Source organism: Littorina saxatilis, linkage group LG9 (genome assembly GCF_037325665.1).
Source record: "Littorina saxatilis isolate snail1 linkage group LG9, US_GU_Lsax_2.0, whole genome shotgun sequence".
Classification (NCBI taxonomy): Eukaryota; Metazoa; Mollusca; class Gastropoda; order Littorinimorpha; family Littorinidae; genus Littorina; species Littorina saxatilis.
In genome coordinates this window covers 33,687,127-33,709,301 of record NC_090253.1, presented here as the reverse complement: position 1 = coordinate 33,709,301, position 22,175 = coordinate 33,687,127, and the positions used below count along the sequence as shown (strand labels likewise).

General features: G+C 39.7%; 1 protein-coding gene across 2 annotated transcripts in view; it reads right to left on the bottom strand.

Annotated features, from left to right (window-relative positions):
* Positions 1–5,436: 5,436 nt before the first annotated feature.
* The window catches only part of LOC138977044 (G protein-coupled receptor kinase 3-like), a 195,907-nt gene continuing 179,168 nt past the window's right edge, over positions 5,437–22,175 (bottom strand). For both annotated transcript variants that reach the window (XM_070349947.1, XM_070349948.1), the window contains one exon: positions 5,437–9,004. In XM_070349947.1, the coding sequence (XP_070206048.1) occupies positions 8,825–9,004 (180 nt within the window). In that variant the 3' untranslated portion in view covers positions 5,437–8,824. The remainder of the gene's footprint in view (positions 9,005–22,175) is intronic.

Here is a 22,175-nt window from a genome sequence, read left to right as displayed (position 1 = left end):
TATGTTACTGTACCCATCCAGTTAAAGTAAGTTATGCCCCTTGATCAAAACGCAACATCCAGCAAAGCGGGTATGCCGCAAATATGTGTATGCCAACACTCATTATTCAACGTCCAAAACACCACAGGTAAGTGAATATCACACAAGTCCCTCTTTCTAGGCCAATATTCCGACTGTGCTTTCGAACTATGCACTTTTGTCTAGCATCATAACGAGGCTATGGATCCATACTATACCAGACGAAGCGAAATAGATTCTTTGAAAAATGCTCGCTATCCAGGGAGGACAGCCCTGATGTTCTCTGATGGTAGGTGTTCAAACGAAAGGATGTTTGTCATGGGGATGTCTATGGCCTGAAACTGATGGTTTAAAAATAAGTTAATGAATTTCTTCATTGAAATTCTCAAAATTTTAAGTAAAATAAAAATATTAGAAATAGATACAAAGTGATAGTATTGTAATCCTTATCATTTTTCTAATCGAAAAATACATATATGCCATGTTTATTCTAAAAATGTGCTCACAATGAAAGAAAATGGGTTCATTAGGTACTACTTTCACATGCATCGCAGAGACGAGTGTGACCCAACTCGGTCTTCGGGTATGGCTAGGTGAGACTTGACGTGTTGTCTCGGTGATGACTGGTTATTAGTGTTGATCTTAACCCGACAGATTGACTAGATATTTTTACATCACCAGACATGGGATTCAGAAAAAGTGATAATTAAGGAAAAAGAAGGTGGGGGTCTGGGGGCCTTCTGCGGCCCCCAGTAGGGTCCAGGGGCGATGCCCCTGGTCGGGGTCTGGGGGCGAAGCCCTCAGAAGCTGAAGGTTTTTAGTGTTTTAGACACACAAAAATGGCCCTGAAATGCATATTTCAGCTTAATCATAGCCTCCCCCCCCCCCCCCCCTTTCTCTTCCTTCCCATGTTTCTCAAATTAATTTTACGCTAAGACTCAAAATAAGGAGGAGAAAGAGAGAGAAAGAGAGAGAGAGAGAGAGAGAGAGAGGCGGGGGGTAGGGGGGGGGGGGTGGTGTTGTGTGACGGTGTGGTTTCAATGTTCTTACCTTGTCGGTGCCAAACGACCCCAGTGACTGATTACCCGACTGGGTTTTCAGTATAGTCAGGTGCTTGTTGCTTTTCAAGTGGCTTTTGAGGGCAGTCTTTCCATTGGAGCCGTAGTTGATAACATTAACATCGTTGCACAAAGTTGATTTTAGCAAAGGCATCGCCAACTTTCAGTTTCACGTCTTGCGTCTTCTGGCCTTTCTCGTATTTCCAGCTCAATGATACAACTTCATCGAGCCAGTCGAATCTCCAGAGATTTTTCTTGTACTTCTGCTGGTCAATTTCCCGGGCTAGAACGGTTTCGTCTCGCTTTAGCTTCCTCATCATTTTGGCAGGTGGCTCGAAGCGATGTAAAAATGGCGCCGAATCATTCTCATACGGTATGCTTATACTGAATCCCCGATAGCTACGTTGAAACGGTGACTGTAGGAGACAAAGAGCGCGTTCCCATACGGATCGACCAGCAACAGTCTGACCGTTTTAGGAACCAACCGTTCAAGAATAGTATGGAATGGAGCGTCGCGATCAGCGGACCGGCCGAAAAACTTGGGTCTATACCTACATATATACCCCAAAATTTTCTCAGCGGATTTGCACGAATCTCAAGAATGATCCCTGGAGCCTAAAAATTTACGGAATTCCGTAAATTTACGGAAGAATCCCATGTCTGATCACTTCACGCGACTTATTGCAAGACATGGTATTTGGTTCCATTTTGGCATGTCGCACACATGAATCTTGATAGTGATTACAATCATATTTTGGCGGGAGATGTGAACTGACAAACCACATAAGTTTTATTTGGCTCGCCACACTAACGGTATGTGTAGTCATCTATTGGATAGTTGTGTGAATGTTTATATTCGCATCTGCGACAAAAATACAAATTGTTGCTTAAAAAGTTAAGTACTTCGAGATGAACTTATCTTTAAAAGCATTGCAACATTAACAAATCAGCCACAAACTATAATACTGCACCTCGTTCTTCATCCACGGGAGAAACCACTGGTACCAAATAACAAAAAAAGGGCTTGTGTTTTGATAACTTGGGAATTTTGCATACCTGTGTCCACATGCACTGTTGCAAAGAAATCTATTTACTGCTCATCAAAAGGTCACATGCACAACAAAGTCAATATCAATAGAAGTTCAGAAATTACCTTTTTTTATTAGCTGTGGAAGAGAAGCGCCCCTTGAAACACACGCTGCAGATTGAGCGACGATAGTTGATAAAGCTTAAGCTCCAATGTGCAGGCTCATTAAAACTTGCTATTCACTGCTGCATTTTTATCATCACTTTCTTCAACTGATCAGTGATGATCAGGAGTGTTTGTCTCACGGTTTCAAAATGCGCAACTCTTCCACAGCTACCAAAAATCCTGACAAGGTTTTTTTTCTGAAGTTCATCTTTTATGGTAAAGAGTGCATGTGTTACCTCTCCTGAAAAGGTCAGCTGTCCTACAAGTGAACAAAGAGTGCAATGTTTGCTGCAATGTTTTGATCAACGAAGCTGCTGCATTTCACGTTTTCTTTATGGCAACACTTCCTAGGACATTCTTTCTTTCTTTCTTTATTTGGTGTTTAACGTCGTTTTCAACCACGAAGGTTATATCGCGACGGGGAAAGGGGGAAGATGGGATAGAGCCACTTGTCAATTGTTTCTTGTTCACAAAAGCACTAATCAAAAATTTGCTCCAGGGGCTTGCAACGTAGTACAATGTATTACCTTACTGGGAGAATGCAAGTTTCCAGTACAAAGAACTTCTTTCTTTCTTTATTTGGTGTTTAATGTCGTTTTTAACCACGAAGGTTATATCGCGACGGGGAAAGGGGGGGAGATGGGATAGAGCCACTTGTTTGTTTGTTTATTTGTTTGTTTATTTGTTGCTTAACGTCCAGCCGACTACGCAGAGCCATATCAGGACGAGGAAGGGGGGGATGAAGGGGGCCACTTGTCAAGCGATTCCTGTTTACAAATGCACTAACCCATTACTTGTGTCCCAGCAGGCTTTAGTAAAACTAAATTAATACCTACTGGAAGATTACCAGTTTCCAGTATGTTAAAATAGGCTTAACCTATCTACTGCTGGACTTACATCAGAACACTAACAGATTAAACTATACATGAATCGCGAGACAAGCGGCAAGAGAAGAGATTTTTGGAAAAAATACAGGTGAATGAGCAAGAAGGCAGAAAAAAGAAAAGAATTCATGAAGAAAAAGAGAGCATGACAGGAAAGAGGAACCAAAAATCTACCTAACAGCAAACTAGAAAGCTCCTGCGGTTCCAAAAACAGGAGGGGCCTTTAATTTCATAACCGCAGTGCCCCACTGCGGGATATCAAAAAATTGCTCCAGGGGCTTGCAACGTAGTACAATATATTACCTTACTGGGAGAATGCAAGTTTCCAGTACAAAGGACTTAACATTTCTTACATACTGCTTGACTAAAATCTTTACAAAAATTGACTATATTCTATACAAGAAACACTTAACAAGGGTAAAAGGAGAAACAGAATCCGTTAGTCGCCTCTTACGACATGCTGGGGAGCATCGGGTAAATTCTTCCCCCTAACCCGCGGGGGGTTTCCTAGGACAAATCAAAGCTACTCTGAAAGTGGCCTTTTTATTTAAATTTTTGTTTTGTTTTTGTAGTCAGTACAGTGCTACAGTAATAGAAACACTGCTAACAATAAAATTATCAATTGAAAGTGGCAAGAGTATGCCATCCTCTTAAAAAATACACTATTGGTCTACATAGGCTAAGCATACAGGAATAAGAGCAAGAGAGTTCGAACTTTGCATCTATATTTACTGAAATTTCATCTTTCATTACTGTCACCAGTCTCTTGCATGTAAAAAAGACGGTATAAAAGTTAAAAACATTTTGTACCCATTTTACAAAATAAACCCTCTCTCAAAAAGTACACTATTGGGCGACTGAGCATGCTCCAGAACAGAGCAAGAGAGAGAGAGAGAGAGAACTTTGCAACTATATTTATCGTAATGTCCTCTTTCATTTCTGAAATCTTTAAAAGAGCTTTGGCTCTGTCGCCAGTCTCTTGCATGGAAAAAGACTTGGTATTATAAACTTGGCCAAAAAATTATTGCAACAAATTTTGCACCCAAATTAAAGCATTAATTCCCGTGTAACTTCATTAAAACTTTATATGCCAGTTAAGGCCGTTCACTTGACTATCAAGATCACTTTTTGGATTAAATATATCTTTTATACAACGCTTTTAAAGTACAACGCTTAGTACAACCCTAACAAATGATGCAAAAAGTCCCATTTTTGACCGATCTTGCAATCGACACCTGCATCAGTAGGAATAGCAATATAGCACACGAAATACGCAAGCTAGCTAAACAAATGAACCTGTTCAGGGTAGATAATTGATTTGACTTTCTTCTCGTATGTAAAAGTTGCAACGGTTTGCCTATTGTGATTTTTTGTTGATTTTTAATTATTGGGCCCTTCCGTTTTTGTCTGGTCGATTTTGAGGGTACTATTATTTGAGCGGCGGTCACGTGATCCCTGTAAAAGATATCTTTAATCCAAAAAGTGATCCTGATAATCAAGTCAACGGCCTTAACTGTCATGTAAAGTTTTAATGAAGTTACACGGGAATTAATGCTTTAATTTGAGTGCAAAATTTGTTGCAATAGTTTTTTTGGCCAAGTTTAGTTAACAGCCCAAATAAAAAACAAACAAACAATGAACAACATTTGGCAGGTAAAATGACACCACTCAATATTTCTACAGTAGGCAACCAAGCCATAGCTTCTCTCCCAGTTTGAGAAACAAATAAAATAAAATAGCCTAAAAATAAAGGTGTGAAAGCAATCAAAGCAATCCCCCCCTCCCCCCCTTAACATTTGTGATCAGCCTACCCTCTTTCTGTCAGAACACACTAAGTTTTGTGTTTTTAGGTCATTACAACCTCATCAGAAACAGCTTCCTTCATACTTCGGTTCCAGTTTATTGTTCAATGGCTGCATAAAAACCTCAGGCTCAGGTTCCCATGACATGTTTTGGGGTCAGGTTTCACAGTACATGTATTTTGTCTGCTCTTTCACTGGTAGAAGAACCGTCATAGCTGATTGGAGCCTCATAAGACTCCATGCAAACATTACAGAGGCGCATGGTTGAGTGTTTTTCAAGTGAAACTGGTAACATAATAAACACAGATGGGGGTTAGGAATGGAGTTCCAAACACTGCGAGAAAGAGAATACAAACACACCTGAGCACCAAAGTGAAATGACTTGACATACTGCTTGACTTATATTCTACACAGGCAACCGTACACTTGAATGCTTTCACAACAGTGCGATCCACGCACTCACAAATGAATATCAAGGTGAAGAGTTTTCGTTATCAAGTTTTCACAACAACTCAAAAGAAGTACAGATAATGAATGAACAGGGGCAACTTCATGCAGTACAATAAATGTCAAACTTTACACCAACAGAGTAACATAGGACGGAAACTGAAACAACACTGACCATTCAAGAAACAGTGACACAGACAGAAAAGAGAATCAAAATGAACAAAACTGAAAAGCTGATGAATACAACCATAACATAGTCCGCTGCTCTGAAGATAGATTCTTGGCTTCAAACATCACAAAACTGAAAATGAGTAGGTTAAGGGGGGCTTTCCTGTTCTTACACTCAAGCACAAATATGGTAGTAACTTCACATTATGTTACTTCACAGCCCAGAACATTAACATGAATATAAACAATATATCTAAGTCTGAGACACCAGTGTACATTGTATCTGTATAAAAATGCCCAGAAAATGCAAGAGAAAACACATCCAAGTAACTTGAAAAAAAACTTAACAGAAAATACGTGTAGAGAAATCTTGTTTTACATGTACAACCAATCATTAATGTACAGACAAAATTTTTTTTTTTTTTAAATTTGCTTTTTTTCTCTTCAGGGGATGAATTGAAATACAATATTCTGTAAACCTGCAATAAAAATCATTAAAACAAAAAGAAGAAGAAAACGGAAAAAAACCATTACAATCAATCAAACTTTTTTTGCAACTCCCCCTTTTACATAAGCAACTTTTCATTACACTTTATGTAAGACCGTGATTAACCTAAACACATTAATGCAACTGGCTAGATGTCCCAGCGAAACAGAATAGAGCAGATGAAAAAGCGCGATAGCAGTGATAGTTGCTGGACTTGAACAATCCTTCCAGCTATAAAAAAGTGAAGTAAGGCAATGTCCCATAACTGCTAATACTGGCAAAGGGCAGGGTGTGGCGGAAACCATGTCTGGGGAAAATCCATGTGCTGACAGGGAACATCAAACTAAATGATGGCATCACCACAGCAAAGCTGCATAACCATAGCCTTTCTCACATACCCTGTCAAGTTTGGTGGCATTGGCACTCACAAAATCAACACAAATTCTGTAAAGAGCACACATACTCTTCCTGAGCCATCTTCCTATAGACAACTTGTGAGGATGTTAAATTCTTTATGTCCTTCATTCATAACTTCATGTACAAATGCACATATTCAAACTGTTGATCGCTAGCCCAGTCTCGCCTTTGAACACATCTTAAAGTGGACACGTCTTCCTATCCTCTTATAAAACCAAACAAGTAACCTCTACACCTGTAATACATACAGCAACATTTTACAGTTTTGCATAGACCAGAAAACAAATTCGTAGCCGATTTTGTCTAAGGTTACAAATTAGTGTACTGCTGTTGTGCAACAAAGATGCAGGTCTCTACTTACACCTAAAACAAGAAGTGGTAACCCAGAACAAAATGAAGAGCAAAAACAATGAATAGGTTCAGATCGTAACATCTCTCAAGACTTAGCAATTGTTCTAGTAATTATTGGGGCATATTGTACTCCATATGATGATCTTAAAAAAAACCTCAAACAACACCCATGTACAACAATTATTAAAATAAAACAAAAAACAATTAACATAAAATAAATAGTACACTAGACAATCTAAAATGCACATAGAAAAGCGTACTGAGTCATGAAAAACAGTTATCAACCCATAAAGAAGGAGATGTAAGTCAACCAGAACAGGACCGTTTCGCAGAACACAGATCAGGCTTAAAACCGATGCACAGCATTTACACTTACCCAGCCTCACATCATTACTCTCATACAACTTTGCAAGATACCAAAAACATTGCAGTGTAAGTTATCACATTTAGTTGTTTGGACAAACTATACAAACACGTGACATGGAAACAAAAAGAATGGATGTGGCATTATTATGCTCACAACTATCAGCTTGTAAGTTTAAGTCAAGTAAATGAGTGGTAACTGATATAGCAGAGTAAGAACATTGATGCACACAGGGACATCACATGAGGCAGTAAGAGTACAGAACCTCATGGCAGAAGAGTATCTTTGGTGTGTGTGTCTGTGTGATGGTATATCATTTTATTGTAGCTCCTTTGGGTTTTTGCCCGGAGCACAAGATATTGTGAGAGAAATGCAACATACTCAAATTATCAAAAAAATCAATTTTAAATGTCATTCAAATCAAAAGTGAGAATGTCCATCTTGTTTAATTACAACAACAATTAAAATGCTCTCAATGTTCTTAAGTCTTATCAAAAAGGTAGCAAAAATTTATGAGTTTTAATGGTCAGGTTATACCATGTAATACAAAAATTAGGTTATCTCAGCCTACATTTTCTTCTGAACCCACAGATTGTTACTGTAAGCAAGAATGTTGTTTCACATCTCAGATCATGCGTAGAGTGTTGTAGTTCCCCTGAGCTCTTTCTTTGTTCGCAGATGGTAGAGTTTGATCCATGAGAGTAGTGAGAACTTTTTTAAAAACTCTTGTGTGTACACGAAGACTCAACACTGCTCACCCTTGCACGCAGTATCAATCCTTTGCACTCTACAATATCGCAAATTTCTCTCCTTGAAAATGAGCACCTGACCATACTGTACAACTGGGGTAATGTTTCTTTCAAAGTCCTGTCTTTGTCTTTCACAGAACAGAGAACTAAGAGGGCAGTCTGACAATACAAACCCTGGAACTGAATTTGAGCCTCAGTTCTTCATACGGTATTGTGCATGACCCCGGCCATTTCGTGTCCCTTTAAAACCTTATTCAGACACAGTCTCACAATTGACTAGCAAGGTTGTACACAAAAAGCTGCACATGTACACTCTTTGGATTTCCTTATTTTGCATAAGCTTCAGGTGCAAATCTAGCAATTTTCCTTCTTCTACCCCAAAGCAACTTCACACATTTTTTCACAACACAGAGCAAATCTGTTTAGGATAGAATCTTCTCAGAAAAACAGCTTTTGAAAGCTTACTTTGCTAAGCTGTCTGTCAGCATACAAAGGATAAGTGGAACTTGTGCACCTATCACACCTGTACTTGACCCGAGAACCATTAAGACATTTACACAAATGTAACGCATGTCACCATGTGGACAGTATTTTGAAATTAATCTTTTTGGCTTCATGAATTACTTTCTTCTTGTTATTTTAGCTTGAAGTCTCATATTTGTGTAAAGCTACCATGTAAGGTGCTACCTATTCTAAGAAGGTAAGTCCACAGTGGACTGTGGCAGGTTCCAGGCCAGTAAAGATGAAGACACACACTACAAGTGTATTTGCCTATTTGGGCTGAAGTGGTGAGCACAGCACATCATGTCCAGTCAAGTGTGACATGACAATAACAGGGTTGGTAGAGGGCAGAGAAATGCTTGCTAGAATGGACTGCACTCCCACAATTAGCTCCCATTGCTGTTGCGATGTTCCAGTGGTGCACGAAGGTTCTCATTGCTTGGGCTGTTTGCAATCTCAGAGCCATACAGTTTTGAAGCTTTTTTGTTCATATTGGCCATTATTTGTGAGGTCAGGTTGAAGCCATTGATGATCTCATCCTTCCACTGGTTAATCAACACCCGGTCCTGGCAAACAAAGAAAATCTTTTATGACATGTCTTGTCTTGGTGAAAAATGGACCCACCCCCGAATACAAATACAGCAGACTTCCACTAACTCGCGGTCCACTAAATCGCGAATTCGGCTATACAGTAGAACCTCCCTATTAAGACCTCCCAAAATCTGACAAAATCAGGTCTTAATAGGGAGGGGTCTTAATAGGGAGGCTGAACCAAGACCTGAAGGACAGACAGCTAGTGTAAAATGTAAATAAAACTCCTTAATGATGTTTCAGTTCTTTTTTAATGCCACGATTGCCAGCTCAACACATTATTGCATTTGAACAGTTTTCTTGCTTGTTTAATAAACAAACTGAGGTCGAACGAAAGCAGCGGTCCCAAAACATGCACATCGATGTCGATACCAGCTACTAATCATAGTCATACGATACCCAGCAACGATTTGGTTGAAAAAGAAAAGTGTCCCAAACGCAAGGAACAAAACGAATAAGAACCGCGGCAGTGTGTTGAAACTGATGTAAAATTGTAGCCAAAAGCGTCAGTTTTCACGATGAAACTTGACTCACTCATTCAACTTGGGGACAACTGCACTACGGACTGTCCACAGAGTTGAGTAATTTAGGACACGTACTCCACTACTCACCTTCAAACTTCACTGACGGGATTCTGAGAATTTATTGATTCAAACGAACGCCGCGTGGTTGTATATCGCGTCATTCGGTCACGGATCGGGGAAAACCAAGAACAATTCCAGATTTCAAAACCCATGTTCGTCGGCCGCCATTGTTAGCTAGACCGAAAATGTTACACACGCTTTGCATACGTACATCGCAAAATGACATGACGTCACCACAACTTTCGGTTTTGGTTCGATGATCGGATTGCTTTCATAACGTTTCTGTAACTTTGCGTGTTTAAAAGGTAGGAGTTCCTGCACAGTTCTTTGCTAAATGAAACAGACATCTGGCCAATGACCTTTATCTATTCAAAATAAAGTACAGTCGCGAATATGTCAACAGGGGAAATAACGCTTGCGGAGAATGGAGCCTATTTGAGCAGACGACATCGCAGTTGCGATGTGCTCGTCAACTGTTTGCTCAATTTCCAAAACAATATCAAGGTTTGCACAGTTTTGAACTTCTTCTTGGGAATAAGAAAGTCGCATTTGACCATGATTTGTCAGTCGTATGTCGGGTTAAGGAGGTAGTCGTAGTACAGAGAATGTAAACAGAGTAAAAAGGATCGGTCATGAAATTTAAAGTCCTAACTTAGAGGAAATCGTAATAATAGGGAGGCTCTACTGTATCGCGGAGACCTCTTGGACCCCGAAAAAAACCAGGACCGACCTTTTACAAAATTAGTCACGAAAAGGCCAAAAAATAGTACAGATCATGAAAAAATTTTCTATCATAACCACGCTATCTCTCTCTGGGTCTGATGGCCTTTCATCATGCAGTAAATTGTCATTTCATCTTATCACTATCAGTCTCTCTCTCTTTCTCTCCCTCAGTCTCTCCAAATAGTGTTCTACGTGTGTGTGTTTTCAGGTTGTGTACATTAATTACGGGTTGATCGAGACCTGCGAACAAAAGAAAAACAAACCTTTCACGCGCACGTGCCCCACTCAGTCAAGAACTTTCATGCCACGATCGGTATCGTCAAATTGGCCACGTGCCTATAGAGGTTAAGTGTCTGACCAGTCAGTATGGCCAGTCAGGCGTGCAAGTTGAACACTCGAGTCCAGCTAATTGCGATCTCTGCTAGACGGTCCGGGTGGCCACAGGCGCCAATGAAGTGCTTCAGTTTCTTGCGTTTCCAAACGAAATAAAATAATGTGGTAATTCACCATGGCTTGCGTTCTGTTCATTGTCAGTTAGCGTGTGTGTGTGCAGCAGTGAGTCGCTATACGCGTACAGTGTACGTCTGTGTTTGATTAACTAGTAAGTTTGTGACGACGTATGAGTTGGAGAAAAAAGAAAATAAATCGTCATCTGCTGATAAAAGAAAACATGTCATCGCAGTTAATCTTTTGAGAACTTAGTTGCCAACAGAAGCGTCACACTTGCGAGAAACGCAGTAACACATACACATGAACATTGTAGCACAACCACATGCCAGGCGTGCGCACGCGCACACACACACACGCACGCACATACACACATGCACACACACGGCAAACGCACACACGCCAACATGACGTTCACAGGCTTTTTGTGACCAACAAGGGAAATAACCGCGTTTTTCTGACTCAGAAGAGAACGCGGTTTCTCCCCTTTAATTGAACCCCAAACTGCATCGCGAATCGGATATATCGCGATCAAAAATCTTTGGACCCCAAAGACCGCGAGTTAGTGGAAGTCTGCTGTAGTGTTGAAAATAAAGAAATGAATATACATGAACACTTCTTGGAAAGGGATGGTTGAAACCTCTAAAGCTGCACAAACAAATTTCATAGAGTCAACCTACAATTGTGTGAAATTTGGAGGCTTTTGGTCCCAAAATAACCGAGAAAACCTCAACGTACAGTTTTTACGAACATGATCCCGCTGTGACCCAAAAATGTGACCGGGGTCAACTAAACTAGGGTCATATCGGCAGATTATCAAACCCTTGAAATGTTTAAGGGCAGACCGGGTAGGCAAAATGAGTTATTTTTGGTCTCATACACCTTTTTGGGGTTGTTGCATTTTTCACACCTTTGAACATCCTGGAATGCATTCAATAATCTGCTTTTGTCATTTTAGACATGTATTCATGTAAATAAAACCATTTTCAAACCGATGTTTTGTTGTTTTTGTCTGTGTTTTATCAAAAAAATCGAAAAAATGGTCAACTTTGGATACTCCGTGCTGGTAAATGTGCGCACATGACATGACCCTTCGCTGTTCAAACTGTGTGGAAATTTCCGTTCTTCAAGATGACGTCATCACCGTTGGGGAATTTCCGTTGACATAGGCACAAAGAGAGAGAATCCGTTCCAACCGAAACCCCGGAATTAATATATGCAAATATATGTAGGTCAAAGGCATTTGGCGCAAGCGCAGTAGACAACTTATCAGTCCCCCGGTGTCAACAAATCCATGACGTTTTCACCGATTCAGCAGCATTTTTCAAAGTTTTGAGCTGCGGAGAACAACCCTAACATTGGAAATGTTCGGCATAGTGGCAAGAAATATCAGAGAAAGATGAACCAGCAGCAGCGAACAGTAGAAGGAAGTAACAACACTCCGAAATGAACCAACATTATCGTATTGAAGCAGACGACATTCTAAGATTCTTGACTCGACGAGGTGGGTTTTGCTTCTTTCTCTTTTCGATCTTGTTTGTTTGACAACGTGATTTATTGCACATTGTTATGTTGTTGTTGTTGTAAGAATGTGTTAGGGTTTGCAGGTAAATGATAAACAGTTTGTGTCTGAAGTATTTTGCGTGTTTCTTGATCCAATTTACTGACCATGCCGCCACGGCACCCCCCCCCCCTCCCTCCCTCCCTCGATCATCTCTGTGATATCGTCTTCACAACCCCTATTTTATTGTTCTTCGCTGGCCAGTCCTTGAGAGCTTACTATGGTGTAACATGTCATCATTATTCTTTGTCTGGGGTCAAACTGAGAAGCAGCATCTGAGCGATGTACGACCGACACAGTTTCTGTTTCTGGTCATTGACCGTAGGAAAATAAGTACCCTACTAGAGAGCGTTCTCTAATTCTAAAGGATTGGTTTACACCAGCATGGCTGACCAACCTATCATTGACAGCAATATTGTTGTCAAATCTTTTCCATTAACTAAGGAATAAAAAATTAGATCCAATTGACTTCACCAAAGAAAAAAAAAGAGTTAAACTAAAGGACTGGGGATGCAACTCATGAATCAAAAGCATAAAGATCACCTGCAAACAGTGCTAGGTTTAGGAAATCTGAAAATGTATACACACACACAGAACACACACACACACACACAAAACAGACAACAGACAAGAAACAAGCAAATACATAGCAAGTGTGATGAAATAAATTAATTTTAAAAGAAAAATATGAAAAGAAAGAAAGAAAGAAAGAAAATAATTCAGCTAGTTTCAGTATTAGTTCCTGTGTGTATGTGATTGTGTGGTTACTCAAATCCCATAGTAAACTTGACATGTAAATTTTGTGATAGGGGCTAATTAATGAATGTCTTTTGTGTGTGTGTGTGTGTGTGTGTTCGTCAACCGACATATGTGGGTACGAGCCGCTGAGGTGGTTGTAAGAAAACCCGCCTGGTTCAGTGGTTGGGGGCTGATTGGGATTTCTGATTTACCGGCCTAGCCAAAAAGTTGAGGTACACCCCATGTAACATGGTCATTTGCAAAATAAAGTACAAGCACTTGTTGACGTTTATATTGAGTCTTAAAATTTGCAGCTTATTACAAACAAAAACCATGGACAGTTGTATCAAATATTAAATCAGTGTTTGTGTATTTATTAGGTTGGAGCAAGGGGAGAGCCAGTCCTCCTTTGGTGGCAGCGAGGAGAAAGATTGACCTGATGGAAAAGTTTGCTAAACCGGAACTACCCTCTTCCACAGCAGAAACATCAGCTTTGCCATCTTCTGACCAACCATAAGAAGATACAGATACTTTGCCATCTTCTGACCCATCACAAGCAGATATGGATACTGGTACTGTGCAACGTCACTCCGCTGACATGTGTTGGGCTTTTGTCAACATTGATCAGCTCAATCTATTGCTGAAAGGTCTATATCCTGTACTGAATGCTTGTCTGATAGCAGTCTGATTATGAAAGAAGGTGATGCATCAGCCCAAGGATTTGCACAGGCCCTGCATCTGGAGTGCATATGAGTGTCCATTCAAGTCTGCAGTTGTTTACTCTTCTCCCGGTGTTTGCAACGCTTCGGGTGGTAAAGTTGTATTTAAAATAATCCGCGTATGACCATGTTTATAATAAATATATAATAAATATAATATTATGAATATAATAAAGATTCAGCTTTACAGAAATTTGCTGCAGTGTTAGGATTGAGCACAGAAATACTGTAATTAAAATGTTGCAACTTTTGAATGGCTTGATAGCTTTGTTCCATTTGTGTATATATAATTATGTAATGCTGTTGATGATTTGTGAAGCATCATTTCTATGCAATGGAATAAGAAATCAGTGCATCCGTTGGGTTTTTATGAGTCTGACAGTTTGGTTCTGATCAATATTTTCATATCAGCAGAAACACAGATAATTGACTTTTTTAATGTTTTCATATGATTTTTTTTTAAATTAAAAAAATCTGATAATTTGATTATCAAATCATTTCCCCTTCATAGTTAAAGTGTTATTCTGGTTAAAAAAAAACACCCCATTAATTCAAGCTCTACTGTGGTACTAGTTTACCGGGGTACTAGTGAGACTCTTTTACATGCTGTTTTCTCTACATGTAATTTGAGACAAAATGTGGTAATTAAAATGTTGTAACTTTTGAATGGCTAGATGGATTTGTTCCAATTTTGTATATGTTGTTTATGATTTGTGAAGCACCATTTCTGTGCATGGAATAAGAATACAGTGGATTCCTTGTGTTTTTATGAGTCTATGTACTCACCCGAGTCGTCCGTCCATCCCCCCCGTCCGTCCGGAAAACTTTAACGTTGGATATTTCTTGGACACTATTCAGTCTATCAGTACCAAATTTGGCAAGATGGTATATGGTGACAAGGCCCCAAAAAACATACATAGCATCTTGACCTTGCTTCAAGGTCAAGGTCGCAGGGGCCATAAATGTTGTCTAAAAAACAGCTATTTTTCACATTTTTCCCATTTTCTCTGAAGTTTTTGAGATTCAATACCTCACCTATATATGATATATAGGGCAAAGTAAGCCCCATCTTTTGATACCAGTTTGGTTTACCTTGCTTCAAGGTCACAGGAGCTCTTCAAAGTTGGATTGTATACATATTTTGAAGTGACCTTGACCCTGAACTATGGAAGATAACTGTTTCAAACTTAAAAATTATGTGGGGCACATGTTATGCTTTCATCATGAGACACATTTGGTCACATATGATCGAGGTCAAGGTCACTTTGACCCTTATGAAATGTGACCAAAATAAAGTAGTGAACCACTAAAAGTGACCATATCTCATGGTAGAAAGAGCCAATAAGCACCATTGTACTTCCTATGTCTTGAATTAACAGCTTTGTGTTGCATGACCTTGGATGACCTTGACCTTTAATACCTCCACAAGTCTGAGAAAATCGGGTCTGAAAAAGGAGGGAGTCTTAAAATTGGGAGTAATTTTACAGAGGCAATGAATAGAAAGTCTGAGAAAACAAGGTCTTAACAAGAAGATCAAACGCTCGATCGAGTCACTTTCGCAGTTCTGAATATTATATGAGGCATCAGATGGACAGGAAGAAATTGCTATTCACAACACAATGAGTCACGTTCACATAAAATTTGAGCCCGGTCACTTTTATAGTTTCCGAGAAAAGCCCAACGTTAAGTTGTGTGTTGCCGAACAGAAAAGGCTAGTTATCTCCCTTGTTTTTCTGATAACGTTCGTAAAAGGCTACAGATGTAAATACTTTGATGTAAAGAATAATCCTACAAAGTTTCAATCACATCCGATGAACTTTGTCAAAGATATAAAATGTCTAATTTTTCCTTTGACGCTGACCTGTGACCTTGAAAAAGGTCAAAGGTCAACGAAACCATCGTTAAAGTGTAGAGGTCATTGGAGGTCACGACTAAACAAAATATGAGCCCGATCGCTTTGATAGTTTCCGAGAAAAGTCCAACGTTAAGGTGGTGTCTACGGACGGCCGGCCGGCCGGCCGGCCGGACAGACTAACACTGACCGATTACATAGAGTCACTTTTTCTCAAGTGACTCAAAAAGGAGGGAGTCTTAAAAATGTGGAGGTCTTGAAAGGGGGGGTTCCACCGTATTGGTATGTTTATTCAAGATCAGCTGGACTAATAAGTTTTTATCAAGTAACAAAATAGAACTTGAATTTAATGTGAAAAACTGATTAATTATCAAAATAATATCTTGTGTTCAAGTTTTCAAGAGCTTCTTAAATTTCTTTTGACAAGTTATGCTACATAATGGAAGGGCGCTGGTTCTGTGCGACGTTTTCGAGATAGGCGTGACCTGATGAAGAACATCACAACAAATCCCTCAAAAATAGAATTCTGTTACGTTTGGCATCAATCTGGGAGGTATTTCTCTGGTAACGTTGAGCAAAAAAAGATCTTGGCCGAACGGTTGAGGAGGTTGGGAAGCAGACAGATTACTTTGATTGAAATGAATCACTGGCAAAATAAATAAATGCGCCTTGAAATCTAATACTTTCTGATGGAACTGTATTTTGACATGATGTGTGTGTATATGTTTTGCAGTCCATTTGTCAACGCACTCTTTCGTAGCAGACAGATTTTTTAATGACGGCGAGACAGAATTGGTACGCGAAATGTTCCATTCTTCAACTCGCGAGCTTGAATATGACGTCAGTTCAGTTTTCGTCAGTGTGAGTTTTCATCACTGTGTTCTGCGTGGGTTTTGACAGACCAGACGTGTTGAGAAAAGCATCGCAAAATAATGCGGTAAAGCAGCAAAATATGAAAAGAAAAGGAAGCGTGCAGAAGGATGTTTGAGTCTTGCAAGGATTTCTGAAAAAAAGAATCCTCCCTTGGAAAGAAAACAAAGATGTCTGCGAGTCGTCTACTCTGCTTTGAAGGTAGGGAGATTTTGAAGCATTCAAGCCTAAAGGCAAGTCGCGTTGATAAGCTTATTGAGCTAATGTTTTCTTTGAACTGCCGTGGATTTGTTCGCAACCATTTTTAGAGCTGTGCCTTCAAAGGAAAAGGCAAAAATGCCTTTGAATACAAACTTTCACCAAAATCTGGATTGTTTGCTCCAGAAATGCAAGTTCGATATGGCAAAACAAAACATTCTGGATCAATTTGTGAGGACAGGCTGTGAGCATCACATTTTTTATATGGGTTTGGAAGAACTGCTCATAATTTACATAGCACTCCGGCCCTGTTCTTTTTTTCGTCACGCCCAAAACCATTATTTCTTTTGAGCGACGCAGCATTAACATCATCTTCAAATGTTGCAGGAATGCCTGAAACCTGCCTGCTTATGCACCCTTTTGCTCTCAGTTTCAAAATACCACTACAGGTGCAGATTCACAGCCCTCTTCATGGTGTCCAGACAACTTAACACTGTCAGGTTGACTTGTCTGTAAAGAATTTTCCCCTATTTCTTGTTTGCAAGCTGAAGTCATAATGACTTCTCTCCATATATCGGCATTATGTTTACAGCTTGTTTTAAATGAAAGTTATGGCAATTTGAAAATAATGAATATATAATGAGGCCAGAAATGATCCCAAAGCAACCTGTACAACAACAACAAAAAGTAAAAAAAGTGCCTTTTTTTGCCAACTATTCACATTTTGGTTATGCTCAACTGAAAGAACATAGATCAAAGTGTGTCATAGTGTCAAAACCGAAAAACACACCTATCAACAATTTTGGGTTAATTTCCATGGGGTTTCTATTACTAAAACTAAAACTATTACTCTTTCAGCTCAGAAGTCCCACTTTTTGACGTATTGGTCACCTTAACTCTTACCAGTTCACTCCCTTGATCATCCGAAGATATCTTCGGATGGCTCACTACGGAAATTCCCATTTACTTTATTCTAAGGGCGAGCCCTTTTATGCACTCAAAATAACAACACTAACTGTTTATTGATTAAATTATCGTTGCATGGTGACAGATTTTTAAAACGATCAATACTTTGCTTGCTATGACCATGGTTTTTCTGATATATTTTTGGTGCGCCTGTGCTCTGTTCGCCATTGTAGCAAACTTTCGCAATTGGCAGTCAGGAATTTTTGCAAGCTGATATTTCAGCACAGCGAGTTCATCTGAGCCTGAGGTTGATTAGCTGTACTCAGATGGTGATAATGTTTCTAGTTCTGAGCAAATATTGGCACTGAAGACTTGAGCAACAAAGAAAATTGGCAGCAAATAGTCACTGCTTCGAGACAGCAAGTGTTCCCGTTTCTATTTTTAGATTGGCCATACTCGCTCTCAATTCACTCCAGCAGTGATCTTTTGGTGTATTTGAATTAAAAGAGCATTGAAACTGTTTCTTTTTTAATCATAGCGATAAAATACGTTTATTTCATCATGGTTTAACTCTTTCCGCCCTGCGCCCGACAGTTTGTCGGGCGCTCCTTAGCAGCTTTCAACACCTGTGCCTGACAAACTGTCGGGCGGTGACACGCATCTTCTCTGACCTTGTTTCTGATCTAAAAATAAAAGACAGGTCACGAGCAAGGGAGGTAAATCTGTTCCCACTTCCTTCTTCTTTGTTTGGAGCAATTTGGCGAACAAAAATCGTCCGATTGAGTGTTTTTTGAGCATTTTTCCTGCGAAATATGAGCAACCAACGCCGCAACTCGTTGAGGCAGGTTCTTGACGAGATTTTCCTCGACAATGACAGTGATTATGATGCCGAATGCGACGTTTCTTCGTCTCAAACAAGTGAAACAAGTGGTGATTTGAGTGCACAAGACCTGTGCACGGGCTTCGACGCAAATGTGAGACAGAAACATCCTGTGACTTGTTGGAACAACTGTGACAGAGTGGTGTGTTTACATACTTGTTGGTGTTGTGTTTGTGACTTGGAAGAAGGATTTCTTTGAACTTTACACACTTCAGAAGGTACTGACTGCTACTCAACAGGTAAGAACATGCACTTATCATACAACACACAAAATTTTATGTGTCTACAACTATTAGTTGCAGAGTTAGAAGCGCTTTAGTGAAGTACCCATCAGATTTGCACTACAGTGCCAAAACCCTCCAGGCTGGAGAGGCTGCTGAGCCTGCACTGCAGTCAGGGCTGATAGGGTTAAGTGGTCATTTTCACAAAACCGTTGTTTGTCACAGTCGAGCGTGCACTTGTTTACATCATGATGGCAGCTTTCGTGGAATCAGTGTGTCACAGTCTGTGCTTGAGTCTGTAGGTGCACACAATCCAGAGGTACCGAGTATCGAAAAAATTAAACTATAAGCATTCAGCATTGCTGTCTAAACTTTATAAAGAATTTGTCAGAACATAACACTCATTTGGTGTTTGCTCTGTGCTCTTTTCAGATCGGGTAGCTACGTGAATTTAGATCTAGGGCCAACTGCTGAAGCACCAATTTTACAAGCAGTATAACTGTTAGATCACCTTTAGATCTAAACTGTAACAAATGAGACTTCAGTCTTGTGGTGAGTGCATGTGTTCCCTCAAATGGAAAAAAAGTTCAAACTTGTAGTGGCGTGACACCAACATCCTTATCAGCAGATCGTTATTATAGTAGGGTTCATTACTGAAAATAACAACCAGGCATATGCGGTTGGGTGTATATCTGTGCGATGAAGCTGTTTGCATTAAATAAAATATAGTGTTAGAAAGGCATTTTATTTCCCTACCGTATGCAACAAAGAGCTGTATTTTTCATGATGTTGCGTTAAATCAGTGGACCCCCTAAAATCAAATTCGCTAAAAGAGAGTTTCAGATACTAAAATGCACAAAAAAATTGAATCGGCAAACCTGGCTCCCTTTTTTACTTTAGTTGCAAGAACAGTACATGTTCTATCACGGAAGTTATTTTTTGTTTGTAATTAGGTGTAGTTAGAGATTTTTCATACCAAACTACCGTATTACTCTTTCAGCTCAGAAGTCCCACTTTTTGACGTATTGGTATGTTTATTCAAGATCAGCTGGACGAATCATTTGTATCAGGAAACTAAATGAAATTCGGATTTTATGTGAAAAATTTAATAATTCCGCACAGGCCTGAAAACGCATCTTTTTTCACTTGCATACACATGATCCCCCCCCCCCCCCGGCCTGCATCTCGGTGACTATCATAAGCTGCTGCTTGAACGCTGTTTTCACGTGGGTCCATGTTGTTGAATTTGTATGTATATATATGGCTTTTTCTCATTCCGTTGCTTTGTCATGTTTGAGTTTTGAGTATTGTTTGCATGGAGTTCGGTATTAATTTTGCTTGTATGGCTTTGCTTGTATGACTTTGTTTTGTCTTTACCCTGTTTGCTTGGTCTTGCGTGCTTGGAGTGTGTTAAGCTTTTGTGTTCGCTTGCATGGAGTATGCTGAGTATGCTATGTTATGTAGATGGTGGGTCTTGTTCATTGTGTATGGTTTTATCCCCGAGTGCGCTAGTACTTGGGCTCAACAGACTTTAATTGTGTGTCTGTTTGTGTGTGTGTGTGTGTGTGTGTGTGTGTGTGTGTGTGTGTGTGTGTGAGCATGCAAAACCCACCAACCGGGTTTATGTATATGTTCACACAGTACCAACTGGGGCTAAAAAAACAAGTGGGTTCCACATTTTGGAACCCAGTTGTTTTATTCTTGATTCGTAACAACCAGGTTCCAAACGACTCAGAAAACAAGTTTTAGCAAAAAATATTTTTTTTTTTTTTTTACGGAAAGAATGCCATATTCAAGATGATGACACTCTTTCCGTCAAAATTCCGTGCCCTATAGGCTACGAAATAGGTCAAATTTTATGCCTTTTTTAGTGTCAAATTCGTCCATGCCGGAGCGGATACTGCAGCCAGTGCGGTTGTAGTGCAAGCGCACTACAAAGACACTGCGCGCAGTGCCGTTGTAGTCCAAGTGCACTATCGGCTATGAACCCACTTGGTGGGTTTTGCGTGTATGAGTGTGTGTGTGTGTGTGTGTGTGTGTGTGTCTCGACTTAACAGCTTATTGCTGGGAAACTACTGGGCGCAGTTCGTTCAAAAGTTGATACACTAACTTGATAATAGGTCCGATTGATCGTATTAAAACTTCATAATGTTACCTGGGACCTAAATGCGAAATAAACCACAAAAACGACTTGGCGGTGGGAGGAATTCACACAGAGCAACAGCCAGCCAGGCAGCCTGATAAAACAGCCAGCCAAGCGGATACTGTCGTCACAAAAAGATGTCATGACAAAGTTACACGCAAAGCGAAAGAGACTTTGACGTCATTTACTTTTGTTCGGAATTTTCCGTCTGTTCCTAGCTTGTCAGTGAAGACCTGACGTGAGTAAGCTTACCCAAAACGTCTTTGTTCTCTATTCACATTGCAGCTGTGAAATAATCAGTCTTGTGTCTCGGTCATGTAGGTACAGAGTTTGCTGCTGCAATCATTGTGTTCGTGTTGATGACGGCTTCATAAGACAAATCAGCGAATCTATCGTGAGGAAGACGTTTATGTACAAATCACCGAACCCAACCCATTTTTTGTGTGCATTTTTCTGAAGAATAAACTGCATGTGGTTAATTTCATCCGTTTAATGCTTGTCGAAACGAGCCATAAGGCTTTAGAATAAAAGATTTCACGCATTGCTTGGCCATCTGATCACAGATGAGGTCGCAGTTTGTAGGTTGAATCTATGAATCGGCCAGAGATAGATCTGCATTTCTGGTCAGAAACCAACATTCACACCACAGGCATTCCAAACATTTATATTGTTAAGTTATGAAGAGGGTCGGCAGTATATTTTTCACTGTGATCAAATAAAACAGAAAGGCCAGTCACCATGCACATCCTCGGCTCGCATGCAATGTATTTATATAGCAAAGGGAATGCCTGTAATTCACACAGAGCAATCACTTGGTCTTAAACGTGCACAAGACAAAAACTTTCATACTGGGGGAGCGAGCCAGTCTGAAGAGTACTCGGGTCCAGCGCGAGCGTTTTTTTATTATCAGTTATGTTAATTCTAGTTATTGTAAAGCGCATTGAGCATATATATGATTATGCGCTATAGCAAATGTCCATTATTATGATTATTAAAATAATATCAACAAATTATTTTAAAAAATGAAACTGGAAAAAAGGTTATGTATGACGATTGTCATGTGTGTGCTGGTTTTGGCATGAGATTAAGCAAAACGGTTAGCTTTCATCCACCAAAACTTCGTTCCAGTTTGTTTTTTCTTTTAATTCCTTATTACTGTTAGCAAGAACATTTCAAGAGCTTCAATTTGATATCCAACATGTGATAATTACCTGAAGAAAAGAGCATAAAACTTAAGATTTTTTGGCCATACCCTCATTACATTGTTTTCAGCATGAAATACCTTGAACTGGTAAGAGTTAATG